This window comes from Schistocerca cancellata, chromosome 11 (assembly GCF_023864275.1).
Source record: "Schistocerca cancellata isolate TAMUIC-IGC-003103 chromosome 11, iqSchCanc2.1, whole genome shotgun sequence".
NCBI lineage: Eukaryota > Metazoa > Arthropoda > Insecta > Orthoptera > Acrididae > Schistocerca > Schistocerca cancellata.
In genome coordinates, this window is record NC_064636.1 from 12152160 (window position 1) to 12172503 (window position 20344).

The 20344-nt window shown below is 46.6% G+C and overlaps 1 protein-coding gene across 1 annotated transcript in view; it reads left to right on the top strand.

Moving 5' to 3' along the window:
• LOC126108424 (tyrosine-protein phosphatase non-receptor type 11-like) overlaps window positions 1-20344 on the top strand; it is a 249182-nt gene that overhangs the window by 189641 nt on the left and 39197 nt on the right. The window contains exons 5-7 of the mRNA XM_049913636.1: window positions 7828-7990; window positions 13934-14110; window positions 17790-17937. Of these exons, the coding sequence (XP_049769593.1) occupies window positions 7828-7990; window positions 13934-14110; window positions 17790-17937 (488 nt within the window). The remainder of the gene's footprint in view (window positions 1-7827; window positions 7991-13933; window positions 14111-17789; window positions 17938-20344) is intronic.

Genomic DNA, 20344 nt, shown 5'->3' on the forward strand with positions numbered 1-20344 from the left:
AACAATACGAGACTGGAATAGTAGGGAGAGCTGATAGAGGAACTTGCGTAGTATGGATGTAGACGTAGACGTAGATGTAGATACGGTTCCACGTGAATTTGTGGCAACATCAACGGAGAAGGAAAGGAGCTACAGTTACTTCCAACAGGACGGAGCGACTGCCCACACAGCCTGCACAACCTCTGACGTCACGTCCACGGTCCTCACGCCGGACAGGGCTGCGAGCAGAGGTCAGTCCGGGGTCACGGCGGCCCCAGCTGCTCGCCCGAGACGCCGGTCTGCGACTACTTGGCGCGCGCAGCTCTCGAGGCTTGAGGTGTGTCGCAGCAGCCCTCGCAGTCTTCACGAACCGGAGCAGAATATTCCGGACGAGGTCGCAGCAATTGCAGAGCAGTCCAGCTTCGATCCGCGTTCAGTAACTTGCTGACCAGGGCCCAAAACTGCCAAGACGTGGATGGTGGCCGCTTTCAGAGTCTGCTACGGTCAGGTTACCGCTGCGTTTCCTTTCCTCTTCTGTGTTACTTTGTAGCCTGGAGCTCGGCCCTCTCGCCCACTTTTATTTTGCCCACACTGTACTACACTACTGGCCATTAAAATTGCTACACCACGGACGTGACGTGCTACACGCGCTAAATTTAACCGACAGGGAGAAGATGCTGTGATATGCAAATGATTAGCTTTTCAGAGCATTCACACAGGGTTGGCGCCGGTGGCGACACCTACAACGTGCTGACTATAAGGAAAGTTTCCAACCGATTTCTCGTACACAAACAGCAGTTGACCGGCGTTGCCTGGTGAAATGTTGTTGAGATGCCTCGTGTAAGGAGGAGAAATGCGTACCATCACGTTTCAGACTTCGTTAAAGGTCGGATTGTAGCCTATCGCGATTGCGGTTTATCGTATCGCGACATTGCTGCTCGCTTCGGTCGAGATCCAATGACTCTTAGCAGAATATGGAATCGGTGCGTTCAGCAGGGTAATACGGAACGCCGTGCTGGATGCCAACGGCCTCGTATCACTAGCAGTCGAGATGACAGGCATCTTATCCGCACGGCTGTAACGGATCGTGCAGCCACGTCTCGATCCCCGAGTCAACAGATGGGGACGTTTGCAAGACCACAACCATCTGCACGAACAGTTAGACGACGTTTGCAGCAGCACGGAACATCAGCTGAGAGACCGTGGCTGCGGTTACCCTTGACGCTGCATCACAGACAGGAGCGCCTGCGATGGTGTACTGACGACGAACCTGGGTGCACGAATGGCAAAACGTCTTTTTTCCGACGAATCCAGTTTCTGTTTACAGCATCACGATGGTCGCATCCGTGTTTGGCGACATCGCGGTGAACGCACATTGGAAGCGTGTATTCGTCATAGCAATAGTGTCGTATCACACGGCGTGATGGTATGGGGTGCCATTGGTTACACGTCTCGGTCACCTCTTGTTCGCATTGACGGCTCTTTGAACAGTGGACGTTACATTTCAGATGTTTTACGACCCGTGGCTCTACCCTTCATTCGATCCCTGCGAAACCCTACATTTCAGCAGGATAATGCACGACCGCATGTTGCAGGTCCTGTACGGTCCTTTTTGGATACAGAAAATGTTCGACTGCTGCCCTGACCAGCACATTCTCCAGTTCTCTCACTAACTGAAAACGTCTCGTAAATTATTAAAAAAATTAAAGACGATCAGCAGTAAATGTAAAGAGATAATTTCATCTTTAACATGTGAGACATAGTAATTTATTACAGGCTGTGGTCAATATTCCTAGCTGCATAAAGAGACGCCTGCTAGATGAACATGCGTGTGTGTGTTTCTCGCACATAATTCTAGTTACTTGCTTTTGCGCAATGAAAACTTTTGCCTTCATTCACTGTTACACCAGAATATTACGCCATAAGATCTTAGTGAATAAAAAATACAACTTATTGTGTTCCATAGCCTGAAAGTTAGCAATTATTCTCATGCCAAAGGTAGTCTAACATAAATGTTTTAGCAGGTCTAGTATATCGTTTTTCCAGTTTAACTTTTCATCACTATGCAAACCTAGGAACTTGGGATTTTGTACACTGTTTCACATTTCTTTTTGGTACGCTAGGTTCATATAGCAGGTGGGATATTTTTGACAGTATAAACTTAATCTGCTTTTTCTCCTAAGTTTAAGCAAGACCAAATGTTAAAAAAAGAAAAAGAAAAGAAAAAAGAAACAGGCAGTCATCATTGTCAACATCTTGAACAGTTTTCAGCCCAAGGCTGGATATGTTTGAAACATAAGGCTCACCATGTATTCCTTTTTCGCAGCATCTTTCTGTGTTCACTCTGGTTCAGCCCCCCCTCCCTCCCCTTATTTTTCAATACTCCTTCACACCTTTCAGCCATGTATCCTTCGGTTTTCCTCTGAATCATTTCCTTCCCATCACCATTTGGTGTATCTTGAGATTCCTCTTGTTTTCCATTCTCTTTAAGTGCCCATACCATCTTAGCCGTGATTTTTCTATCCTGCTCTGCAAAGGTTGCTCTTTCAGTATTTCCCTTACCCTCTCGTTACTCCTATCGTACTTCTGTGGAACTTCATTCCACATTCCTGTAATCTACTCGCATCTCTTTTCTTCATTACTCACTTTTCTTCATTACTCACTTTTCAGATGCACAGGTCAGTTTTGTGATGTAGTAACTTCGATATATTGCTTCTCTGCTGTTTTGTGAGACATCCTTTTTCCAAACCACACTCCTAGTACTTGGCAGGAATGCTTCTTTTTGGCTGCCTGGCAGGTTCACTGATTTCTTTGTCAGTTTTTCCATTTTCCTCTATCACACTTCTCAAGTACTCGCTGCTTGCCACCGTCTTCAATCGTTCCCCCCCCCCCCTCCCCCCCAATCCTTACTCCACCGACTGGTCTGTCTTTCTTTCTAGTTGTAACACGAATCTCTGATTTGTTTACATTAAATTTCATTCCATACTGCCACACAGTTTCTATCTGTTCTATAATCTCCTCCTGCCTGTTTCCCCTGTTTCATGTGCAACCACCACTGCTTCCATCCTGTCTTGTCCAGCTTTTTCCACCACCTCACTCATCATCTCATCTGAGACCACAGCGAACAGAAGAGATGACAATTCACTGCCCTGTTTCACACCACTTGTGAGCTGGGACCAAACCGTCCTTTCATTTCCCACTCGCAGACAACTCAGACTTCCACAGTACATTCCCTCCGGCCTGCCTGTCGTCTCTTCTTCCGCTCCCCATTTTTCCAGTGCTTTCCAGACATTTGCGCTACGGACGCTATCGACTACCTTTTCTGTATCGAGAAAGGCCGTCGCGAGATCTTCCCCAAATCCACACTGGTGCTGCTGGACTGCAAATATGAGGTCCGCATTTGAGCTACCGTGTCTAAAGCTTTGTTGCTCCTCTCACAGTCTGTTCTCGACCTTCGTCTGGATTCTGCAGTGACATTCACGAAAACATCATTCACTGTCGATGCTTCTTTCGTCACCTTTTGTACACTGCGTGAATCATTTGCAGACAGGACTAATTGTGCCTCGAGATTTGAATAACGCGGCAGACGATTGGCTCTAAGCGAGAGCAGTAGACGGACAGTCGTGGAAACCTCTGAGACTCCCGTTGTAGTAGGTCCCCAGATTATGTTGGGGGTCTCTGTTTGTACGACTGGGACAGCCTAGGGTAACTTCCTGCACTCTGCTTGTTAAGTAAGAGCTAAAGCAGACACGTGCTGAACTATGTACACTACTGGCCATTAAAATTGCTACACCAAGAAGAAATGCAGATGATAAACGGGTATTCATTGCACAAATGTTCGGGAGGGTAATACTAGAACTGACATGTATTTACATTTGCACGCAATTTGGGTGCATAGATCCTGAGAAATCAGTACCCAGAACAACCACTTCTGGCCGTAATAACCGCCTCGATACGCCTGGGCATTGTGTCAAACAGAGCTGGGATGGCGTGTACAGGTACAGCTGCCCGTGCAGCTTCAACGCGATACCACAGTTCATCGAGAGTAGTGACTGGCGTATTGTGACGAGCCAGTTGCTCGGCCACCATTGACCAGACGTTTTCAGTTGGTGAGAGATCTGGAGAATGTGCTGACCAAGGCAGAGTCGAACATTTTCTGTATCCAGAAAGGCCCGTACAGGACCTGCAACGTGCGGTCGTGCATTATCCTGCTGGAGCGTAGGGTTTCGCAGGGATCGAACGGAGGGTAGAGCCACGGGTCGTAACATATCTGGAATGTAACGTCCACTGTTCAATGTGCCCTCAATAGGAACAAGAGGTGACAGAGACGTGTAACCGATGGTACCCCATACCATCACGCCAGTATGGCGATGACGAATACACGCTTCCAGTGTGCGTTCACCGCGATATCGCCAAACACGGATGCGACCATCCTGATGCTGTAAACAGAACCTGGATTCATCCGAAAAAATGACGTTTTGCCATTCGTGCACCCAGGTTCGTCGTCGAGTACACCATCGCAGGCGCTCCTGTCTGTGATGCAGCGTCAAGGGTAACCGCAGCCACGGTGTCAGAGCTGATAGTCCGTGCTGCTGCAAACGTCGTCGAACTGTTGGTGCAGAGGGTTGTCAGCTTGCAAACGTCCCCATCTGTTGACTCAGGGATCGAGACGTGGCTGCACGATCCGTTATAGCCGTGCGGATAAGATGCCTGTCATCTCGACTGCTAGTGATACGAGGCCGTTGGGATCCAGCACGGCGTTCCGTATTACCCTCCTGAACCCAACGATTCCATATTCTGCTAACAGGAATTGGATCTCGACCGACGCGAGCAGCAACGTCGTGATACGATAAACCGCAATCCGACCTTCATCAAAGTCGGAAACGTGATGGTACGCATTTCTCCTCCTTACACGAGGCATCACAACGACGTTTCACCAGGCAACGCCGCTCAACTGCTGTTTGTGTATGAGAAATCGGTTCTATACATTCCTCGTGTCAGCACTTTTTAGGTGTCGCCGCCAGCGCCAACATTGCGTGAATGCTCTGAAAAGCTAATCATTTGCATATCACAGCATCTTCTTCCTGTCGGTTAAATTTCGCGCCTGTAGCACGTCATCTTCATGGTATAGCAATTTTAATGGGCAGTAGTGCATTACATAAAAACTTAGCTGCTCTAAAATAATATTATTGTTGACCCAGGAGTTACAAAGGATTACAACTGGTGGTATTTTATCGTTCGAAGATTTTATGTGCTCAGTGAATACGTAAGTAGGTGTCTTAGTAGAGTTGTTGGTTATGTATCCCGTAAGTACACTTAACTAGACTTTCGGGTCTGATTGTTGATGTTCCGAGATGGTGAGTGATGAATTTTGCTGGTGGGGGTGGTAATCGTAGCAGCGTCGACAATTTCTGACTGTGCCATTAGTTGGTTTACTAGGAGGTCATTAATACGCGTACTTCAAAAATATTGATTCCCTTTTTAGTTATAAAGATGCTTTTGCTATAGGCATTCAGGAACTTGACTCAACCTGATTAACAGGAATTTTCTTTGAATGTGGATTTAGGTTAAATAATGATCATTTGAAAGATGAAAAGAAGCCTATTAGATGTGATTATAAACTTATTTTCAAGTGGAATCGAGAGTGTTCATACTAGCTGTCATCATCTACAAAATGTGTGTTCTGTATGCGACACGTGTGTCTGAATATGCACCGCTCCTCGTATCGATAACTTCAAGATACTGTTTTGTGGTCTCCTGAAGAACTGTTAGTGTTTAAACGTGATACAACTCTTACCTATAACTTATGACTTTTCATAAGTCCAAGTACTGTAATACGTTCTATAAAAAACTGAATTGTTGTTAAACATGTTAATTTATGTCGATTTACTTTCAAGTTGGAAAAATATTTTTGTTATTAATATTTATTCAGAATCTCAATTCAGTAATGAACATTGTTGTTGTTGTTGTTGTTGTTGTTGTTGTTGTTGTGGTCTTCAGTCCAGAGACTGGTTTGATGCAGCTCTCTATGCTACTCTATCCTGTGCAAGCTTCATCATCTCCCAGTACCTACTGCAGCCTACATCCTTCTGAATCTGCTTAGTGTATTCATCTCTTGGTCTCCCTCTACGATTTTTACCCTCCACGCTGCCCTCCAATACTAAATTTGTGATCCCTTGATGCCTCAGGACATGTCCTACCAACCGATCCCTTCTTCTAGTCAAGTTGTGCCACAAACTCCTCTACTCCCCAATTCTATTCAATACCTTCTCATTAGTTATGTGATCTACCCATCTAATCTTCAGCATTCTTCTGTAGCACCACATTTCGAAAGCTTCTATTCTCTTCTTGTCTAAACTATTTATCGTCCGCGTTTCACTTCCATACATGGCTACACTCCATACAAATACTTTCACAAGAGACTTCCTCACCCTTAAATCTATAGTCGATGTTAACAAATTTCTCTTGTTCAGAAACGCTTTCCTTGCCATTGCCAGTCTACATTTTATATCCTCTCTACTTCGACTACCGTCAGTTATTTTGCTCCCCAAATAGCAAAACTCCTTTACTACTTAAAGTGTCTCATTTCCTAAACTAATACCCTCAACATCACCCGACTTAATTCCACTACATTCCATTATCCTCGTTTTGCTTTTGTAGATGTTCATCTTATACCCTCCTTTCAAGACGCTGTCCATTCCGTTCAACTGCACTTCCAAGTCCTTTGCTGTCTCTGACAGAATTACAATGTCATCGGCGAACGTCAAAGTTTTTATTTCTTCTCCATGGATTTTAATTCCTGCTCGGAATTTTTCTTTTGTTTGCTTTATTGCTTGATCAATATACAGGTTGAATAACATCGGGGAGAGACTACAACCCTGTCTCACTCCCTTCCCAACCACTGCTTCTCTTTCGTGGCCCTCGACTCGTATAACTGCCATCTGGTTTTTGTACAAATTGTAAATAGTGTTTCGCTCCCTGTGTTTTACCTCTGCCACCTTCAGAATTTGAAAGAGAGTATTCCAGTCAACATTGTCAAAAGCTTTCTCTAAGTCTACAAAAGCTAGGAACGTAGGTTTGTCTTTCCTTAATCTATTTTCTAAGATGAGTCGTAGGGTCAGTATTGCGTCACGTGCTCCAACATTTCTACGGATTGTTATGGATTTCCAAAGTAAAGAATTGGGGAATGGGATTTAAGGAACGTATACTGATTTTCTGAAATTTTCTGTGGACATAGTTATGTAAAATAATGACAGTTTGTCGGCCGGGGTGGCCGAGCGGTTCTAGGCGCTACAGTCTGGAACCGCGCGACCGCTACCGTCTGAGAAGTTAAGTACCGTAGTGCTCGGAGCCATTTGATCCAATTTTTTTTTTTGAATGTTGACATTTTGAAAGCTAGAAGCGAGCATCTTTGAGCGTAAAAGTGATTATAAACGTGGATTCGAGTGGAGTCGAGAGAGCGCTCCTAGAAGTCGTCTAGAAAATGTTGTGTGATGTAAGTGGCTTGTGTATCGGGATCTTCACGTATCTCGGTATCGATAACTTCGTAACGACATTTCCCTGTCTGCTACGTTACTAGCTGGAGGTCACGGTTCAGGAGTCAGCAGTGGTGGTCGTGTGCTGTGCTGACGGCGCGCTCCGCCTCTCGTGCTGCAGTCCTGGACTGTGCGGCTGGTCCCGGCGGAGGTTCGAGTCCTCCCTGGGGCACGGGTGTGTGTGTGTGTGTGTGTGTGTGTGTGTGTGTGTGTGTGTGTTTGTCCTTAGGATAATTTAGGTTAAGTAGTGTGGGGACTGATGACCTTAGCAGGTAAGTCCCGTAAGGTTTGACACACGCGTCTGGTGTTGCAGGTGGTTCCACGGGCACCTGTCGGGCAAGGAGGCGGAGAAGCTGATCCTGGAGAAGGGCAAGAACGGCAGCTTCCTGGTGCGCGAGTCGCAGAGCAAGCCGGGGGACTACGTGCTCTCCGTGCGCACCGACGACCGAGTCACGCACGTCATGATCCGCTGCCAGGTAGGCGGGAAGAGCTCTCTGTTCAGCATTACATTCTAAACCAAAAAAAGAAGTGGGTTTCCGTCTCTGAATCTGAGCCACTTATGACAGGTTAAATATTGGTCATGGTAAACAGGTGTTCCGAGATAATGAATTTTATAAAGTTTCACTTTATTTCTGTTGTGTAATCTCACTTACCTAAGGCCGGTATTACACTATCAAATTTATTTGTCAAATATCTTTTTCCAATATCTTTGTCAAAGATATTTGATGGTCTAATAGGGAACTTCGTCAAATATCGTCCAATATTTGATCAAATCTCGCTGTAGATTTGATCAAAGAAGTCGCTTGTCTTCTGTTCACTACAATGTGACATGTTACCGCGTGGAGCGCTAGCATCGCTGCAGCGTTCTGTCGTCTGTAGTGTTTTTATAAACATTGCCGGTAAATACAATTGGTGTGTGCCGACAACTACAAAATTAATAGAGATGTATGAAGTTGATGAGGCGCTTTCCAACGTGAGGCACGCTGAATACAAAAATAGATTAAGAAGATTGGAGACCTAACCTAACCTAACTCTCTCCTGTAGCAAGGAATACGAGTGTTACAGTGAGCCTGTCTTCTGCAGATGTAGCAGTTCTTAAGTGAGTATTGTGCTTTGTGATATGAGGATACACTTCACTGAGCACATACAGAAATGTATGATCATCCATTCTTGAGTAATTGATGTACGACTTGACGTCCTTCACTATAAGCTCACGTAACAAGTTTTGTCGAATGCTTTTATCGTGTCGTCGTAAAACCCACGGCTTCGCCCAGCTATGTTTCCTTTTTTGCCCCCATTTCTCTTCCGCATGTGCACACAGTGCAGTTGTGGTTTTTGCAACTCCTGCGGTTAATAACAAGTTGTTGTTATCAGCCATCTTGAACTTTGACGAAAAATATTATGGCAGTGTAATACCCCTTCTAGCACTACATCAAAGATCTTTATCAAATATACACTCCTGGAAATGGAAAAAAGAACACATTGACACCGGTGTGTCAGACCCACCATACTTGCTCCGGACACTGCGAGAGGGCTGTACAAGCAATGATCACACGCACGGCACAGCGGACACACCAGGAACCGCGGTGTTGGCCGTCGAATGGCGCTAGCTGCGCAGCATTTGTGCACCGCCGCCGTCAGTGTCAGCCAGTTTGCCGTGGCATACGGAGCTCCATCGCAGTCTTTAACACTGGTAGCATGCCGCGACAGCGTGGACGTGAACCGTATGTGCAGTTGACGGACTTTGAGCGAGGGCGTATAGTGGGCATGCGGGAGGCCGGGTGGACGTACCGCCGAATTGCTCAACACGTGGGGCGTCAGGTCTCCACAGTACATCGATGTTGTCGCCAGTGGTCGGCGGAAGGTGCACGTGCCCGTGCCCGTCGACCTGGGACCGGACCGCAGCGACGCACGGATGCACGCCAAGACCGTAGGATCCTACGCAGTGCCGTAGGGGACCGCACCGCCACTTCCCAGCAAATTAGGCACACTGTTGCTCCTGGGGTATCGGCGAGGACCATTCGCAACCGTCTCCATGAAGCTGGGCTACGGTCCCGCACACCGTTAGGCCGTCTTCCGCTCACGCCCCAACATCGTGCAGCCCGCCTCCAGTGGTGTCGCGACAGGCGTGAATGGAGGGACGAATGGAGACGTGTCGTCTTCAGCGATGAGAGTCGCTTCTGCCTTGGTGCCAATGATGGTCGTATGCGTGTTTGGCGCCGTGCAGGTGAGCGCCACAATCAGGACTGCATACGACCGAGGCACACAGGGCCAACACCCGGCATCATGGTGTGGGGAGCGATCTCCTGCACTGGCCGTACACCACTGGTGATCGTCGAGGGGACACTGAATAGTGCACGGTACATCCAAACCGTCATCGAACCCATCGTTCTACCATTCCTAGACCGGTAAGGGAACTTGCTGTTCCAACAGGACAATGCACGTCCGCCTGTATCCCGTGCCACCCAACGTGCTCTAGAAGGTGTAAGTCAACTACCCTGGCCAGCAAGATCTCCGGATCTGTCCCCCATTGAGCATGTTTGGGACTGGATGAAGCGTCGTCTCACGCGGTCTGCACGTGCAGCACGAACGCTGGTCCAACTGAGGCGCCAGGTGGAAATGGCATGGCAAGCCGTTCCACAGGACTACATCCAGCATCTCTACGATCGTCTCCATGGGAGAATAGCAGCCTGCATTGCTGCGAAAGGTGGATATACACTGTACTAGTGCCGACATTGTGCATGCTCTGTTGCCTGTGTCTATGTGCCTGTGGTTCTGTCAGTGTGATCATGTGATGTATCTGACCCCAGGAATGTGTCAATAAAGTTTCCCCTTCCTGGGACAATGAATTCACGGTGTTCTTATTTCAATTTCCAGGAGTGTATTTGACGGAATATTTGATCCCATGATTTGATCACATCTTTAATCAAATCTTTGACAATTTGATAGTGTAATACCGGCCTAACGAATAAATTCTGGATATACTGCGTGATGAAAAAGTCAGTATAAATTTGTAAACTGAACAAATCACGGAATAATGTAGATATATATGTACAAATTGACACACATCCTTGGAATGACACGGGGTTTTATTAGAACCAAAAAAAATAAAAAATTACAAAAGTTCAAAAAATGTCCGACAGATGGCGCTTCATCTGATCAGAATACTAATTAGCATAACAAAGTAAGACAAACCAAAGATGATGTTCTTTACAGGAAATGCTCAATATGTCCACCACCATTACTCAACAGTAGCTGTAGACGAGGAATAATGTTGTGAACAGCAGTGTAAAGCATTTCCGGAGTTATGGTGAGGCATTGGCGTCGGATGTTGTCTTTCAGCATCCCTAGAGATGTCGGTCGATCACGATACACTTGTGACTTCAGGCAACCCCAGAGCCAATAATCGCACGGACTGGGGTCTGGGGACCTGGGAGGCTGAGCGTGACGAAAGTGGCGGCTGAGCACACGATCATCACCAAACGACGCGCGCCAGAGATCTTTTACGCGTCTAGCAATACGGGGTGGAGCGCCATCCTGCATAAACGTCGTACGTTCCAACAGGTCTTTATCAGCCAGGCTGGGGATGATGCGATTCTGTAACATATCGGCGTACCTCTCACCCGTCACCATAGCAGATACAAAACCAGAATCACGCATTCCCTCGAAGAAAAAAGGCCCGATAACGGCAGATGTGGTAAATCCAACCCATACCGTCACTTTCTCGTCGTGCAATGGAGTTTCCACGACAGTTCTAGGATTTTCGGTAGCCCAAATCCTGCATTTGCGGGCGCTGACAGACCCTCGGAGCGCGAAATGAGCTTCGTCGGTCCACAACACGTTACTCGACCAGTCGTCATCTTCCGCCATCTTTTGAAACGCCCACACCGCAACTGAATCCCCAGGTAACAGTTGACGATGCCGATGTATTTTGTACGGATAGCATCGGAGGGTACGCCCAAGTGCCAACCGAACAGTAGTGTACGGAATGCCGGTGCGACGTGCGACTGCATGAGCGCTGACTTCCCCGTGCATAGGCGAACCCGCTACAGTCTCCATTTCTTGCTGAACTGTCTCAGCAGCATTACGCCTCGTGCTCGGTAGGCCACTACGACATCCATCGTCTAAACAACCCGTGGCTTCGAATTTCGAAATCATTCTCGCCACAGCTGCATTTGTCAACGGACCTTTACCCGTTCGAATCCCCTTCCTGTGGCGATAGGATCGTAACGCTGAACTTGCACATTCCCTATTCTCATGATACAGCTTCACTAAAAGCGCCTTTTCAGGTAACGTCAACATGCTGCGACTGCTGGTGCATCTGATTCTCTCATTACGGCTCCTTTCATACACGATTGTCATGCGCAGTCACTGACGGTTTGCTGTCCAGCGCCATCTGTCGGACATTTTCTCAACTTTATTTATTTATTTATTTATTTATTGTTCTAACAAAACCCCATGTCATTCCAAGCATGTCTGTCAATTTTTACCTCTCTACCTACATTATTCCGTGGTTTATTAAGTTTTCAAATTTATACTGACTTTTTGATCACCTGGTATGCTACCTTTAAAATGTCAGTTAGTACAGACATTATTAAGTTAACTTTACACATGAAGATCTAAAGCACAAAAAATTTAAAAGTGAGTAAATTGGCCCCAAATTGAGAAAAAATTAACGTGCCCTGGATGGACTCTTCTTTTCCCCTCAAAATATTTGTATTTTCACTCTGTGTTATGGCATCTGTAAGAAAAGAAAATTGATTTTGAACTCACTGATGGGCGCAAAACAACATAAAATTTTCAGAATGAAATTTTCATTCTGCAGCAGAGTGTGTGGCGATACGAAACTTCCTGGGAGATTAAAACTGTGTGCTGGACCGAGGCTCGAACTCGGGACCTTTGTCTTTCAGGGCAAGTGCTCTATCGGCTGAGCTACCCGACCACAACTCACGCCCCGCCCTCACAGCTTTACTTCTTCCAGTAACTTGTCTGTACCTCGTCTGTGCCGATTCGGTTGCACTATCGGTCGGAGCATGGCATTCACGTATCGTACAGCTGTTACGGTGCCTTCCGTGACCACCAGCAGCATACGTCGCCCCCACATAATGCCAACCCAAAATAGCAGGGAACCTCCATCTTGCCGTACTTACTGGAGAGTGTGTGTAAGGCGTTCAGCCTTACTGGGTTGCCTCCAAACGCGTTGCCGAAGATGTCCGGTTGAAGGCATATGCGACACTCTTCGGTGAAGAGAACGTGATGCCAATCCTGAGCGGTCCATTCGGCATGTTTTTGGGCCCATCTGTACCGCGCTGCACGGTGTCTTGGTTGAAAAGATGGACCTCGCCGTGGATGTCGGGAGTGAAGTTGCGCATCACGGAGCCTATTCCGCACAGTTTGAATCGAAACACGACGTCCTGTGGCTGCACGAAAAGTATTATTCAACACGGTGGCATTGCTGTCAGGATTACTCCGAGCCATAATCCGTAGGCAGCGGTTATCCACTGCTGTAGTAGCCCTCGGGCAGCCTGAGCGAGGCATGTCATCCTCAGTTCCTGTCTCTCTGCATCTCCTCCGTGTCCGAACAACATCGTTTTGGTTCACTCTGAGATGCTTAGACACTTCCCTTGTCATGCTGACATGATGAAACTGCAGTATTGACCATCTAGGCGTGTTTGAACTACAGACAACACGAGCCGTGTACTTCCTTCCTGGTGGAATGACTGGGACTGATCGGCTGTCGGACCCCCCTCCGTCTAATAGCCGCTGCTCGTGCACAGTTATTTACATCTTTGTGCCAGTTTAGTGACTGACATCTGTGAAAGGTCAAAGGGACAGTGTCTGTGATACAATATCCACAGTCGACGCCTTTCTTCAGGAGTTCTGCGAACTGGGGTGATGCAAAACTTTTTTTGATGTGTGTAATTGCCTAAGCCCCTCCTGTTAATTGATCTGCGTCTGCATAATCGGTTTTGGCTGACAGGTACAGTTGGTACATAGAATATGCATCATCATATATTAGTCGAATATTAACTACAAAATTTCTAATTTAATGATTGTAGAAAACAGATTATACTGTTCCTTTCCATTAACAAGTGACGAAAATAACATTATTTCTGATTGACATGACACTATTTAGATTTATTTTCATAAATTTATTTTAACTTTAAACAGATTAACTATAAGTGAAAAAAGTTAATTTGTAAAACTGTTCCCATTTTTCACATATTAATCGTATTTCCACTGTTCGAGAATCTCCTACGCTGACAGTCGAAATGCCGATTCTCTCTAGCAACCTACTCGATCCGCCATCTCTCGGCATTCTTCAGTAACCTACCCTATCTGCTGTGTTATATTACACGCAACAGTCCAGTCGGCAGACATGTTGCTGACATAATGTGTGCCCGACGCGTATGCCGCAGGACGACACTTACGACGTGGGCGGAGGCGACCGGTTCGAGTCCCTGTCGGACCTCATCGAGCACTACAAGCGCAACCCCATGGTGGAGACCAGCGGCACCGTCGTCCACCTCAAGCAGCCCTTCAACGCGACGCGCATCAATGCCAGCGGCATCGAGAGCCGAGTCCGCGAGCTGCAGGTATTTGGCCGGTGTGGCCGGGCGCGCCGCAGTAAGTTGTTTACTTGCGCCTCTGTTGTCTCGTCTGAAGGCTGAAGGCTGAAGGCTGGAGTCGAATTCGGTGGAGCCTGAAGGCTGGTTTGATGCAAGTCTCCACACTACTCTGTCCTGAGCGAACCTTTTCCCCTGTGCATAACTACTGTGGCCTAGATCCCCTCGGGTCTGCTTACTGTATTCCTCTCTTCGTCTCCTCCTACAATGTTTACCTCCCTTCCCCCTTACTTCCCCTGCCCGACTGACAAACTTCCGTCCGACACTAAGGTTGTGATCCCTCGATGTCTCAGAAGGTGTTGTATCAACTGATCCTTTCTTATAGTCAGGTCGTACCATAATTTCTCTTCTGCCCAGTTCGGCGTAGTACCTCCTCATTACTTACTTGATCTACTCGTGTAATCTTGAAAATGTTTCTGTAGTATCACATTCCACAAGCTTCCATTCTCTTCTCCTCTCAGCCGTTTATCGTCCACACGTGAGTTTCGTACAGGCCTACATTCTCGACAAATACCTTTAGAGAAAGGTTCGTAGTACTTACATTTGTATTTGAAGAAGATATATTTCCCTGTCTGAGAAGTGCTGTACTTGCTGCCGGCTGTGTCTGCCATCCTCAGCTGTTTTGCAAAACTCGTGAGCTACATTCAGTGTGTCGTTTCCTAATCTAATTCCCTCGGCATCACCCGACTTAATTCCACTACACTGCATTACCACTGTTTTACTTTCACCGATGTTTACCTTTTAGCCTATTTTCGAGATGCCGTCTGTTCTGTTCCACTGCTCTCCCGCGTCCTTTGCCATCTCTGACAGAATTACAGTGTCGTCGCAATCCGTCGAGTTTTTATTTCTTCTCTGTGAACTTTAATTCATTCCCTAGATTTTTCTTCCGTTTGCTTTACTGCTTTGCTCAATGTACAGATCCGACGATGCATTTCACTCCTCTCTCGACAAGTGTTCCCTCTTCCGTCATTCGACTTGTATAACTGCAGTCTAGTTTGTGAACAGACTGTGTATAACATTTTGCTCCCTTTATTTTGTCCTTGCTATCATAAATTAAAAAGAAAAAAAAAATTAGAATCTTCTTTATAATATTTCTGGATACTTGTTCGTAGTGACATTACAAAATATGTAGGAGAAGAGAAAAAAAATTATATGGTGTTATATTACATTAGAACAGAGTGTAACCTGACGACGTCTGTGTAAGAAGTACAGACGGCACAGCATGCGCACAGAGGTGTGAGCGGTTTACTGTACAGTGGCACACAGACTAGCTGACCTCTCGACCCTTCCCGACCTTCCCACAGTGAGCCGGCCGCGGTGGCCGTGCGGTTCTGGCGCTGCAGTCCCGAACCGCGGGACTGCTACGGTCGCAGGTTCGAATCCTGCCTCGGGCACGGGTGTGTGTGATGTGCTTAGGTTAGTTAGGTTTAAGTAGTTCTAAGTTCTAGGGGAGTTATGACCTAAGATGTGGAGTCCCACAGTGCTCAGAGCCATTTGAACCTTCCCACGGTGGTATTCCACCCTCTCACCGAACGTACAAAATATCGTCGTCCGTCCTCACACGTCCCCCGCTCTCGAACCCTGGCCTCGCGGCTCGTATCTCCGGAAAACCTGTCCCGTACGTCCTCTCTGTCCGGGAGTGGGGCTACCTGTGAAACGAGTCACACGATCTGAGAGTTAAGCCGCGATGTCGGTAGTGCGTTCTACACGGGTGCGACACCCGACGAGCCGTCCGTCCGTCCGCTCCGACGGTCGTCGAGAGGGTGCGGCCGAGAAACGGCCTCCATTTCAATGACTGCCCGCACCACCTGGACCCTTCCTGCTGACATCGGCTTTTCTGAACTGCACAGGTGGGAACTCTCGCTGCAGATTATATGGTGGGTACCAATCTGTCCTTTCTTAGTACAGCACAATTCGGTCTACACGACTGACTGTAGACCACCTTGAGTGTGTAGAATACTGTGTGTGGTACAGAAAGCAGCCGAGCACACTCTCGACACCTGCGCTCGTACTCGTTAACGGGCGCCTCCCGGACCCTCTCCGGTAACGTCTCGTACCTCAGAGGGTCTGTACACCCGGACCCCTGACGGTCGACTCGTTTTTCTCGTCCGGATCGACGGTAGTGAGCCCAGTAATATTCAATACTTTCCTTTTTTGACACCTCGTATATATATTCAATGGCAACAGTTCTATATATACTCCCTCTGTGCCACATATAAGGAGCCTTACCAGTGTCAGTTAGCCGTAGCAGCAGTGCTAAAATTTTTGGCTTTTAAATAATTTCTTTTTTTTAAAAAGAGTAACTTTAATTCATCGAGCAATGGAAAATCCAGGATGAAAGGTAACAATGTTGTGAGAAGGAGAGTTACTACCCACCCATATAGCAGAGATGCAGGTTGCAGATAGGCACAATAAAAAAGGCCTTTGTCAACGTCAGACACACACACACACACACACACACACACACACACACACACACACACACACACACACACACACACACAGAGCTGCAGTCTCGGGCAACTGAAACCACACTGTGAGCAGCAGCACCAGTGCATGGGGTATGGGGTAAGGGGGAGGCTTGCTGCAGGTTAGGTGCATGGCGGGACAGAGGTGGGAGGGGAGGGGGGGTTTTGGGAAGTAGTGGAAAAGAAAAGGGGAGAGAAATACCAACATTTATTAGTTGCTGTCCTGATCCATCCAGCCCCTTCCCTGCTCCCATTCGAGCAGTACACAGGTGTCATTCTACCACTACATTCAGTCTTTTTGCCCCCCCCCCCCCCCCCCCCTCCTTTTCCGCTACTTCCCAACCACCCCCCACCCCCCCTCCCACCTCTGTCCCGCCATGCACCTAACCTGCAGCATTTCACTGTCCGCCACCCCCACCATACTGTCCCTCCCCCTGCCTGCTGCGAGCCTCGTACGTGCGGTTTGTGAGGCCTGCCCCGTCCGGTCCGTACGTCACTTTCTCGCCGTTACTGCTGGACGTCGGTCATATTACGGAGTGCCACCGTCGCTAGTCTTAAAGTATGTTACAGAGTGCAGTATCATTGAATTACAGTGCTCCATTTGCTTCAATAGATTAAAAACGGTAGGATGTGACATCATATAAGGACGAAACTAAAGTGTGACAGTTTGTTCATAGTCTACAGTAAAAATCAAAAGTAGCTAATCTGCTGCCAGTGTATACATAACATGTCTCTGTCTACTTGTAGGCTTCAAAAACAAAAAAATTAATACGAAAAATACGGTTCTTAAACCTCAGTTTCACACTTTAGATCCTCAACTAAAAGACGATTTGTGGGCGGAGTTTCAGAATATTATAATCGAAAGGGGAACACTGTTAGTGAAAAGCGGCGGACTGGGCAGACAGTTTTCTTTCATTTGTCTATTTAATTTAACATTTTGATACTGTGCATCTCAAAACTGAGAGGGTGAACCTTTTTTCATTTATATGTTTGTTGCACAAAGTAATAGGAATCAAAAACAGAAACAAAATCAATTTTTTCATAAACCAGTTACTTTGAGTGCTTTTAAGAGCCGGTCCGAATTGGCACCGGAAAAAAACCGCGATAACCGCCACCCGTACGCCGAGGTCCGCTCGGAGGCCGACGTCGCGGAGACACTGAGGGTGCGGCGTGTGTTGCAGAAGGAGAACGGGCAGTCGACGGGCAAGGCGGGCTTCTGGGAGGAGTTCGAGTCGCTGCAGCAGCAGGAGTGCAAGCACCTCTTCTCCCGCAAGGAGGGCCAGAAGCCCGAGAACCGCAACAAGAACCGCTACAAGAACATCCTGCCCTGTGAGTAGCCCCCGTGCGTTCCGGCACTACTTGTTAGTCGACTTTCACAAGAACGTGTTCACTTAGCACGTAATTTCATTTGGAAAACTAACACAAAATGTGTCACCGAGGGTCAGCATTTCACGTGCTGTTTAGACCAAAATAATGTTAATAGTAAGACTACATTTGTGTGTGGCTTTCAATTTTTTTTCTTCAAGTGTACATTTTTAACAAATTTCTGTTGCATGTTATAAACTGTTCCAATTTCGAGACCCAATTTTACGGACGAACTGGTGCAACCGATGCTGTATTAAGAGTTCGACAGCCACACGTTGAATTACTGTATGAGCCTGTAATGTACTGAATTGTTAGTCTGCAGCTGCTGTTGTACGACGTGTGATCTAAAAGTAATAGCAATATTTCAATTTCGTGGGACTTATATATGCAGTTTTCAAACTTTTTTTATCTTGTTGGTACACATGTACCTGGTGTATGTATGCATTTTCAGCTGTTTTAAATATTTACTTTATTGTGGGCAGTGGAAAAGGTTACGCACGTTTTTGAATACCCAGCAAACCTTGTCTTTCGAAAAATGCGGATCGAAAGATTTGCGTAAAGTTCCGTGTGAAAAATGGAATAAAGTGAAGCACTGCATTCGGAATGTCGACTGTGGCTTTCGGCGAATCTCGTACGAGTGTGGCAAGAGTTTACGAGTGGCACAAACATTTGAGAGAGGATCGAGAAGACGTTCGAGACGGGAACCGCCCCGGACGCCCTAGCGTATCAGTTACAGATGACAGTGTGGAAGAAGTACAAAAATGGTCCCGGAAAATCGCTGTCGGAGAGGTTAGTGATGGTGCCGGAGCATCCTCTCGACTCGTACCGAGCAGTTTTTTTCGCCTGTTTTGGGCACGAGGAAAGTTTGTTTCAGGATCATTGAATGAATCGGACGTCACTCAGGAATTGTGCAATGGAGTCTTATGACAGTTCAGAACTTCTGAAGGGGTGATAACAGGTGATGAAACGAGGGTGTATCGGTACGATGTCGAAACTGAGGTCCAGTCGCCCCAGTGTGAACTGCCTGAAGAGCCGAGACTGAAAAAGTTTCGACAAGTTCGATCGTGTGTGAAGGTTATTCTCACTGTTTTCTTCTATTACAATGGGACGGTGCATGACACGTTCCTACCTTATGGTCATACGATCAATAACGAATACTGCATGCAAGTTGTGTGCTGCTTGTGTGAAGCTAGCCAAAGAAAACGACCAGAACTGTGGCAAAACCACTCGTGGGAATTATATTGCACTAATGGTCCCACTTAAACCTCAATGCTTCATCATGATTTTTTTTTTTTTTTTTTTGATAGAAAACAAAGCTATTATATTGCGTCAACCACCATATTGGCCAGATATGGCCCCCTGCAAATTCTTTCTATTTCCGAGGCTGAAGGGAACCCTGAATGGATGTCATTTTCCCACCACTGATTTGGGGAAGGGAAACAAAACTGGATCCCAGAAGGAACTGAACACCATAATGAAAAGAGAGTTCCAGAAGTCCTTTCAAGATTAAAAAAATTGCTGGCACATGTTATTATATCTGAGCGTGATTACTCTAAAGAGGACAAAGTTGATGATGCAGAAATAAAGATTCTGTAGGAAAAATAAAAATTCCTTTTACTTTTTGATCACACCTCGTATATATGAAGACATAACAAACTAGTATTACAAGTCTATTAGTAAGTCATTTATTTTAGCTATCTTATAGTGACCAACATCTACAACTAACTAAATATACAGGGTGGTCCATTGATCGTGACGGGCCAAATATCTCACGAAATAAGCGTCAAACGAAAAAACTACAAAGAACGAAACTTGTCTAGCTTCAAGGGGAAACCAGGTGGCGCTATGGTTGGCCCACTAGATGGCGCTGCCATAGGTCAAATGGATATCAGCCGTGTTTTTTTAAATAGGAAACCCCATTTTTTTATTACATATTCCTGTAGTACGTAAAGAAATATGAATGTTTTAGTTGGACCACTTTTTCCGCTTTGTGATAGAAGACGCTCTGATTGTTGCCGGCATCATATTTAAAGTACCAGGGAAGCAGGTTGCTAGCCTCACTTGCCCCGAGTCCCATTGGGTTTTACCCCTAACGGCTGAGGGACTAACCGGTGGATTTGGTAGTCTTTGCCGTATGAGCACAAAGGTGACCACAACTCACAATATGTCCGAGATGCCCAGCCTTATTCAAAAGTAACTGGTATCCCGACTGTCGGGACCACTTACTTGGCCACTCGTACGTTGCCCGTGGTTCATGAACTAGGACATGACTACAGGAACCCACACCATATAACAACAGATCAGGAATTCAGGAAGGCTGTGAGGGACACACGTGCATTCAGGGGATTCTTTGATGTCACTGATCATTATT